Source organism: Psammomys obesus, unplaced genomic scaffold, assembly GCF_907164565.1.
Source record: "Psammomys obesus unplaced genomic scaffold, mPsaObe1.curated_primary_1811, whole genome shotgun sequence".
NCBI classification, from domain to species: Eukaryota; Metazoa; Chordata; class Mammalia; order Rodentia; family Muridae; genus Psammomys; species Psammomys obesus.
The window spans coordinates 9,942,653-9,952,574 of NW_026596152.1; the positions used below are offsets into that span (position 1 = coordinate 9,942,653).

General features: G+C 50.9%; 1 protein-coding gene across 2 annotated transcripts in view; it reads left to right on the forward strand.

Annotated features, from left to right (window-relative positions):
* Positions 1–9,922, forward strand: part of Pemt (phosphatidylethanolamine N-methyltransferase) — an 82,825-nt gene that overhangs the window by 62,936 nt on the left and 9,967 nt on the right. For both annotated transcript variants that reach the window (XM_055594355.1, XM_055594357.1), the window contains one exon: positions 5,112–5,227. In XM_055594355.1, coding sequence (XP_055450330.1) covers positions 5,112–5,227 — 116 coding nt within the window. The remainder of the gene's footprint in view (positions 1–5,111; positions 5,228–9,922) is intronic.

A 9,922-nucleotide genomic window follows, 5' to 3' on the forward strand; every position in this document is an offset into this window, starting at 1 on the left:
GTGGGTGGATGAATGGATGGGTAGATGGATGGATGGATTGGATGGATAGATGGATTGAATTGGATGGATGGGTGGACTGGATGGATGGATAGATGGATTGAATTGGATGGATGGGTGGATGGATGGGTGGATGAATGGATTGAAGTGGATGGATGGGTGGGTGGATGAATGGATGGGTAGATGGATGGATGGATGGATTGAATTGGATGGATGGGTGGGTGGGTAGGTGGATGTATGTATGTATGTATGTATGGGTGGGTGGGTGGATGGATGGATTGAATTGGATGGATGGATGGGTGGGTGGGTGGGTGGGTGGATGTATGGGGAGGTGGATGGGCAGGATCTGTATCAGTAGATGAATAGATTAGTAAGTGAGTGTGGGGATTAGAGATGGTGTGTGGGGATATGTGTCATGGCCTTCCTGAGCTGGAGACTGACTCTGTGCTTTGGGCTCTGAGCACTAAGAGTACAGCCACAGGATTCCCTGCAGACCCTGACCTTTCTTGGTCTTACCCCTGACAGCATCCCTGGGAAAGGGCCCTGGAGGACACGATTCTCTGTAACATCTCCCTTTTCCAAGCACCTTGTTCTGAGCTAAGCACATTGATTGATAACTCTGGAATCCCTCAGTAACTATGATAGATACAGTCATTTCAGCAGGGGAGATGGCCCAAGGTCACCTGGTTTGAAAAGGCTGACTCCACGAATCAGGTGCGCCTTTAACCCCTGAACTTGGGAAGCAGAGGCATGTGGATCTTTGTGAGTTGGAGACCAGCCTGGTGTACAGAGTGAGCTCAAAGACAGCCAGAGCTTCAGTCAGACCCTGACTCAGAAAGACCAACCCCCACCCCCAAGAAAACCTGCCTCCACGATCTGAGCATGCTGCAACAGGATGAAGAGGTGCGTGCTTGCCCACACTGGCTGGTTCCTCCTGGAGCCTTTTCCCACCTCTAGCAATCTCAGGGATGGTGTGGCCAGGACAGGTCACAATGGGATTCTGAAAGTTCTTGGTTCGGATGCCACAAGTTTGTACCCCGTAGGAACTTCATGAAGACAGCTTTCTTTCCTGTGGACACTGACCAAGACTACACATTGCCTGAGATCTGACCACAGACTTGGGTTTGGTGAGTGTGAGGTCACTGTAGGCCTGCTGGACCTATGTGAGTGTCCAGCATACTTGGGCAACAGGGAAGGCGGCCTGGTCTGAGCTGCTGGGGCTACATAGAGTGGCTGGCCACAGGGGTCTCATTGAAGACATGTCTCATCACAGACTGGGAGCCAGAGTATTAATATGAAAATTCAGAAAGTTTAATTGTTGGATAAAATGTAGTTCATCGTTTTTCTCCTTCTTGGCAATGCTAAAGGTGGGACCCAGCACCCTGCCCACGGCATTCTACCACTGAGCTACACCCCAGCTCCACTCCTAAATATATATTTTTAGTGCTTTGAGTTTGACCAACTCATAATGGACTACTAATTAAGACCCCTTTCTGAGGCCAGTGATTAGTACCCGGCGAGATCAAGAATGGAGCCCTGGAAACTTCCAGGGAGTGTCACCACTTCTGGCTAGAATAGCAGGTGTGTGCCTCTCCCTATGACCTCTATGACCAGGCTGGCACCACTACCATGGCCAGAAAACCTCTCCCACCTGAGTGGGACCAGGAATAAATAGAACGCTGTCCCTGTCCAGGGAGCCATAGACCCAGGGAAGAGATAGCAGCCATACACCCTGAGAGACACTTGTGCCCATCACCTGGTCTGACCCCACCACCACACAGAGAGGTAGCTGACTCAGTGTGAAAGCCAACTGGTGTCAGCCACCGATAGGATGGCATCCCTGGGCATCTCCCCTGGGTGAGTGATCCCCTGAGTGCTAATGAGTTGCTTCCAACATGTCTGAAGGATTTCCATGATAACAGCAATCTGCAGCCCTGGGACCTTTCTTTACTCTCACTTGGATGGAGTTCAGCATCCGGAAAAAGACAGCGGAGCAGGGTCACCCTGGGGTCTAGGAGTCTCAGGAGCTGCAGTGTGATTGGCTCAAAGCAAAAGCCTTTGAATCTAAGTACTGGGGTTGTTCATGAGACTTACTGGTTATTTTTTTTTTTTTCCTGTATGGCCTTTGGCTGTCATTTTGTTCAAAAAGTACAGTCCTCACTTGCTCAGTCACAGGCTAAGTGACAATCGGGGCTGGCAATGTGAGGGAGGTCAAGGTGTCAGTGGTCAAGGGTATCTCCTCTTGTCTCCAGAACACCAAAGGTTGGGAACAGAGCAGAGCTTGGGTGTCAGGGACTCAAGGCCTGCCTGGGCTTTTCCAGGCTTAGTTTGCTTGGCTGCAGAGTGGCCTTCCACCTGAGGAATGAGGGTGTCCTTGCAGTGTGGGCTTTAGGTGGTTTGCCATGACCCCTAGGTGTTTAGGGGTGCATACAGAAGACTTCATTAAACCAGGAGGAAAGAAAGACCTGCCTTCAGGGGATGAGGGAGGGCCTGCAGAGTCCATGCCATTAGCAGACAGCCTCCTCTCTTATTTGACCCTAGAGGTCAGGTCCAACAAGGATGTGATTTCTAACAACTTTATTTTATTTTATGTGCATTAGTGTGAAGGTGTCAGGTCCCTTGGAATTGAGGTTACAGACAGTTTTGAGCTGCCATGTGGGTGCTGGGAATTGAACCCAGGTCCTTTGGAAGAGCAGACCAAGCTCTTAACCACTGAGCCATCTCTCCAGCCCCTTCTAACAACTTTTTAGAATAGAATACATACATACATTGCCCATACAATGAAGCATACATGCTCTAAGGCTTTCTCAGGCCTGACAGATGTCACCACAGTTTCCATCAACATTAGAAAATTCCCATACCCCTTTGGTCTTTTCCTAGGCCACTTCCAATGCCTTGTCCACTGGTTCCATTCAACAGCTACTGAGTTTCCTCCTTCTTTCCCTCCTTCCTTCCCTCCCTAAAGGAAATCCCCCAACTCTCCATCCAGGGCCTCTGTGTTATGCAGGCTATGAGAGGGTCCCTTAGGGATAGAGATATGTTATTGTTTGATCCCACATGTCCTGAGAATATTATCAATAATATCAGAGGACCAAAAGTTGGGTAACCCAGTGACCGCAAGTGTGCTGGCTAATTTTATGTCCACTTGACACAAGCCAGAGTTGTCAGAGGAGGGAACCTCAATTGAGGAAATGCTTCCCTAAGAGCTGGCTGTAGGATATTTCCTTAATTAGTAATTGATGGGGGAGGGCCCAGCCTATTGTGGGTGGGACCACCCTGGACTGATAGTCCTGGGTTCTATAAAAAAGCAAGTTTAGCAAGCCTTGATGAACAAGCCTATAAGCAGCACCCTCCATGGTCTCTGCATCAGCTCCTGTCTCCAGGTTCCTCCTATACCCTCGATGCTTTTAGTGAGGAACTGTTAATATGGAACTGTGAAGGAAATAAACCCTTTCCTCCCCAAGTTGCAGCTGCCATGAGAAACAGTTCAGTTTCTCCTCAGTAAATTAAAATTGCTGGCAGTGTCAGCAATGTGGGGGGCTTTCGAACCCCAGTGGATATACCCTGCTTATGGTGAGGGTCTGGTCTTGGAGAGCCATAGTAAATTGAACATATCAAATGTCATAAATGCAGTTTTTATCTGGGGGCTAGTGAATTGGCTCAGCAAGTTAAGGCACTTGCTGCCTGATGAGATAACCTGAGTTTGAGCCCTAGAACCCAGATGGTAGAAAGAATGAACCGTTATCCTCTGACTTCCACATGCATGCCCGTGTGTGTGTGTGTGTGTGTGTGTGTGTGTGTGTGTAAAGGTTTACATGATATACACAAACATATAAGTAAGCATAAAAACAAACAAAAAACCCGCTGAATGAAGGCGTTTAACATATCTCACCAAATAGCCATCCCAGGCCAGCCTCTCCTGCTCTGTCAGGCAGCTGGGCAGAAGCTCATCCTGTTCTTATGACAAATTGTTGACTAGTTCAAGTTGTTTATTGACTGTGTATTCCCCCCCCACACACACACCCAAATGCTGCCTGCATAGCCCCATGTAGAGGAGCAGCCAGTTCTCTCGTGACCCTGAGGCTCATGGGGCTGGACCTTTACACTGCTCAGCACTGTGAGAAGACTTAGTCTGCGAAGAACTGAATTCAGATTTAGAGTGTGGTTTCCACTGCAAACATGGAGTTGAGGGCCATCTGCAAATACACACACAAACAAGTGGACACACATGGTCTGTACAGGAGCACACATGCACATGGATACGTGGAGATGCGCATGTGTGCAAACATATATACTGGTATTTAGGACACGGAGTGGGGCTGACTTGCGCCCATAATTAAAGCACCAGACCATGTGTTTGCTCTTTGGCATCCTCCTGCCCTCTCCCTCCCTTCTGGGCCTCAGCAGAGTTCATCTGCACACCTGGGTCAATCCCAGTGCTCCAGGAGCCCAGCGGGGCAACACTAGCCACTTGGATGTGGATGTGTGGAGGGAACTCAGGGGTGGGGTATGCAGGGAGGTGAGGAATCTGCCTGCTCGCTTCCTCTAGCTGGCTACTGAACATTGAGGTTTGAGCTGTGACTGCTTGGAAACAAAGAAAAGGATTCTCAGACTAAAAATCACACCTGTGCAAGCTGCACCTTTGGGAGAGGCCAGGCTGAGCACAGGGGGAGGGTGAAGGACTGCCTTTTCTTTCTCTTGCTCCTTGAAACAATCTTGTGGGAGTTCCTGGTGGACAAGAGAGAGCCCGGGTCACCATTTCTAGGGCTTCTTTGTTGGTGGTATCGAGTCTCTCTCTGGATAATGGGGGTCTTTGGAACTGCATGAGATGGGACGCACAGCTTCCAAGATGGCCTGAGAACTGAGCCTAACTTAGGCTCCCCACACTTAGGCATGATTGCATCCTGTTAGCCACCCCGTCCTGCATACACTAAGGAGCAGTGGGGATCCTGCGAGCAGCCCTGAGACGGAGCAAACTCCCAGCTGGCCACAGTTGCAGTGCTGCCTTCCTCTTCCTTGGAACTGGGCCCAGGTGCTCAGACCCGCTTCTTCCACTTTCCCTGTACCCCAGCAAATACCTCACCTCTCGCTCTTATTCTTGGCCCTTCATGCAGGTAGCAAGGTGGGAGCAGAGAACTCGCAAGTTGAGCAGGGCCTTCGGGTCCCCCTACCTAGCCTGCTATTTCCTGGGCAGCGTCATCCTGCTTCTGAACGGCCTCCGCTCCCACTGGTAAGCCCTGGGCCACCATCAAGGCTGTCATCCATGTGAAAATTATGGAGTGTCAGGCTGCATAGGAGGGCAGTGGGATCTGATTTTCAGCTGCGGCTCAAGACTAGTTTGTCTACTTCCGAGCCTTGGGTCCATTTCTCAACCCATGGATTTCATCACACGCCTTGTGCATAGACAGGCTGAAGGAAACCTGTGTCTGCTTTGGGAAGCAGAGAAGGCAGTGTGGGGAATCCTCCTTCCTGACTTCGTGTTGCAGTTCAGAAGCTGAGAGTGCTTAAGCTGAAAAGGGACCCCGTGTGGACTGGTCACTGAAGGGAACCCCTTAGACAGGGCGTGCACACCTGGTCTCTCCACTTATCCTGGCTTGGCTCTGTGGGTGCAGGCTGCACCATGAGATGGCCATCTAGTCACCCAGTGTCTGGTGTTTGGGAAACCAGGCAGGGATCTGAGTGACGGGCCCAGGTCCCTCATTTTCTAATTCTGCAGGCATCTGGTCAAGCTTCCCCATGGCAGGACATCAGACTGAAGACCCTTGAATTTTCTTCCCTCCTGTAGGCCAATAGTGTGTGTGTGGGGGGAAGCAAGGGTCTCCTCAGCTTGTCTGTCTGCCAGAAGCTTGTTCATGCCCCTGGTCTTGAAGGCTTAGGCTGCTCAACATCTCCAGGCTGGACAAGTACTACAAAGGTCATCATCCATTGAGAGAACGATCCTGGGCTAGCTGGCACATGAAGGCTCTTTTGTGGGGTAGCCTTGTCCATCTCCACCATGGGGTAGAGGCCCAGAACTCCCCTGAACTGTCCTTATCCAGCAGGTTGCATTAAATCTACCCATGTTCAAGGGTGTAGTTCAGTGACACTAAACAGTTCTGTGGTATCTTCTAACTGTTGCCGCTACCCACCTCCAGAACCTTTTTTTAATATATATATATAATTTATTCATTGTATATCCTGATTGAGCCCCCCCAACTCCTCCCAGCCCCACTCTCTCTCCCTCTTCCCCTCATCCCCTTCCCCTAGTACACTGAAAGGGGAAGTTCTCCTCCAGTGCTGTCTTCCCATAGCTTATCAAGTCTCATCAGGACTGCCTGGATCCTCTTCCTCTGTGGCCTGGTAAGGCCTCATTGCCAGAGGCAAGTGATCAAAGAGCAGGCAACTGAGTTCATGACAGAGGCAGCTCCTGCTTCCCTTACTTGGGAACCTACATGGAGACTGAGCTGCCAATCAACTACATCTGAGCAGGGGGCCTAGGTCCTCTCCATGCATGGTCCTTGGCTGGCGCATCAGTTTCTGCAGGACCACCTAGGCTCAGATTTTTTAGCTTTGTTGGTCTCCTTGTGGGGTTCCTGTCCCCTCTATGTTCTTCTGTCCCCTGCTTCTTCCATAAAACTTCCTGCACTCTGCTCAAAGTTTGGCTGTGAGTCTCAGCATCTGCTTCGATCCCCTGTTGGGTGAAGCCTTTCAGAGGACCCTTGATAGTAGGTTCCCATCCTGTAGAACCTTTTTACTTTACAAAGCTGAAACTCTACAGCTTTTAAGCATTATCCCCCTCCCGTGTGCTGGCCCTGGTTCCCCACTCTTCTGTCTCTCACATCCCTTCTCCAGGAGGTTTGTGTGGGAGGAGACAGGGGGTGTGACCAGTCTACTGTACTCAGCATAATGACCTCCTAGGGGGAGTGCACATATCGGAACTTTCTCCTTCCCAAGACTTAGTAACATCCTGCTGTGTGAGTGGGTTCTGCCCATCCATCCACCTGTGACCCTAGTAGCTCCCTTGGGAAGTGCGGCCGTGGGCATGGTGTGCAGGTACCCGAGTATCTTCTTAGTTCCTTCAAGAGCATTCTTAGAAGTGATTTTCTGCCTCACAGGGTCACTCGGTTCATGTTTGAAGGAACTGCCACACTGTTTTCTACAGTGGCTGCTCTTCTCTGCATCCCACCAGCAGCTCATGAGTGGTCCCTTTTCTCCATACTCCTGACAACACTGAGCTCCCTGTCTTTCTGACAGTGGCCATCATAATAGAAGGGTAGCAACTTGCCTTGGTTGTGATAGGAAGGTCTTCCAAGCATCCCTGGCCCAAGAGCCTTCTCTGGATTGTAGTGTGAATCAAAGCCAGCCTGAGGATGGCTGGTCCCTGGTCAGCCTCAGCTCTGACCCTTAATCCTGGTGACCCTGAGCAGGTTACCTCTGCAAGCATTGGCTTCCTCCTCTGAAATGGATTGGTAGTCTCTTTTAGGAGGGTGTTAGGAAAGCAGGAGCCAGGGTGGGCTCACTGGCATGAATGCCTACATTCAAGGGGACCTTATTGGGGCCAGGAGGGTGGGGCCAGGGAAATGGCATCACAGCCCAGCTTGGGCCAAAGTAGGCCACCATGGGGAGAGGAGTCAGTGGAAGGAACAGTGAGCTGAGCAAGGTGGTACTTGCTGTGGCCCCAGCTACCCGAGAGGCTAAGAAAGGCATAATGATTGAACCCAGGAGTTCAAAGCCTGCTTGGGCCACATAGAAAAAATTTCCCAGCAGGTGCAGAGACCCCCAGGAAAAGCAGGCAGAGGCTGCTTCTGTGCCTGGACTAGACACCTTCTCGAGCACTGGAGTCCAGGAGAGCTGGAGAGACCCTGTCCCTTGGTCCCCTGGTTGTACCCCTTCTAGTCTCTACCTAGCATCTCACTATCACCAATATCTAGGTGTAGGTTCTGTGTGTGTGTTAAGGTACACACAGGCCAAGACCTGGCACACAATTTGGTGACATTTGGTGGTTCCCAGTCTTGTGAAGTCCCCTCTTTTGTCTGTTCTCGATCATTTTCTCCATTTCAGTGGAGCCCCTGCCTACCGGTATGAAGCCTGGGCTCCGTCTCTAGCACAGAAACAGGCACCGGGCTGACCCATGGCAAGGTCAGCATTGCAGAGGCTGGCGGGCGATGCTAACTGACTCATCAGCCCTATGCACTGTCAAGCCACCTGCCAACTTTGTTCTGGAAGCTTCCTCTGACTTTGTCCTCATCATGGGGATGTTATGACCCCAGATGGTGAGTGAGTCAGCATGGTAGAACACATGAATACTTGGGCCACAGTGGCTGGCGAATCCCTAGGACTCACCACGCACCACTGGCCTGCACTAGCGGTGGTCTAGGAGGACACCGGGTGGGATAAGCTAACTCAGTATTAGGAGGTTAAGGCAAAGTCTAGACTCAAGAGAGCAATTCATATAGAACTCTTTACTCTGGCTGTTTCCGGCTATGCCTTGAGTGAGGAGGGAGCCTGCTGGATGGAGAGGCATCCACTGAAACTCCTTCCCCAGCAGGGTTGCAGCAGGCCTGAGCTGCAGCCCTCTCATGGGCCACAAACTAAAGAAAGGCCCCTGGGCATAGTGTGGATGACTGGGGTTGCTGGGCACCAGGGAACCACTTGAATCTTTTTCCCTTGCTGGCTCTTAGCAGTGGTCCCTGAGTGTGGCTGGAGAATCAGAGAGGGAACCTGAGTTGGGTTTCCTTGATTCCAGGAAGGAAAGAAGGAAGAAAGGACAGCCAGAATGGTGCTCAGGTAGAGCTGGGTCTGTCCTCTCGGCTGAGGCCCCAACACAGCCTGGAGTTCTGAGTGACAGTGCTGTGTGTCTGTTGCCTTTCTCATGGCGAGGCTGAGGACCTGCTTGCTCACAGGATCAGAGAGGAAGGAGCAGCCTATGGCCTGCCTCCTATACCCACACTACTGCCCTCCTGCCGGGTATAGGAGACAAGATGATTTGGGGCTTAGGGAAACTCCGAGACAGTGCTTTGGTTAGTATAGCAAGGGAGCCATGCATTCCAGCTCTTGCTAAGGGGATAATGTAACTTAGCTGATGATTTGTTGCCCTCTATATTCTGTCCCTGTGCTCTGTATTAGGAAAATACACCCACCAGATGCTCGTTCCCTGATCTTACTTGACCAATCTGGACTTTGAAGAGAAGCCTGAGGGAGAGACTTCAGGCCACCCTATGCATGGCTGTCCGCAAATGCAGCCCACTGGTGACACTCTAGAAGCCCAGGGATAGGAGACAGCCTCTCGGGAGCTGCGCACACCTCAAGTGGCCCACGGTCTGGTGTGAGGAGCAGAGCGCAGGCAGCCCCCAGTCTCAGTGCTGATGGAAAATTCAACCCAATTTAAGAAATAGAACCCAGGGGGCTGGAGACATTGCTCAGTGGTCAGGGCCACTTGCTATTCTTCTAGAGGACCTGGATTCAATTCCCACATGGAGGCTCACACCATCTGTAACTCCAGTTCAGGGGGATATGACTTCTGGCTTCCACAGGAACCAGGGACAGGAGTGGGGCACAGACAAACATACAGGCAAAACATACATACACATAAAACACGATAAAATTTAAATTAAAAAAAAAAAAAAACAGAACTGAAAGCCCAGGAGCGAATCTCCATCCCTGAAACCCCAGTGCAGACTAGCTCTGAAGGAAAATTGTTCCTGCTGCCCCGCTCTGCTGTGAAATGTGGCCACAGAGCTGCTTGGTCCCAGTTAATTCTCCCCATGGGATGGACTATGCTTTCTTGCATTTGAAAACATATAACCAGCCACCTAACTTAGACACCAATTCTAGTGACCCTCCATATGTCACATGGAGTGTGGGCCACTAAGCCAGAATGAGACACACTCCCCACGACACACACACACACACACACACACACACACACACACACACACACACACAC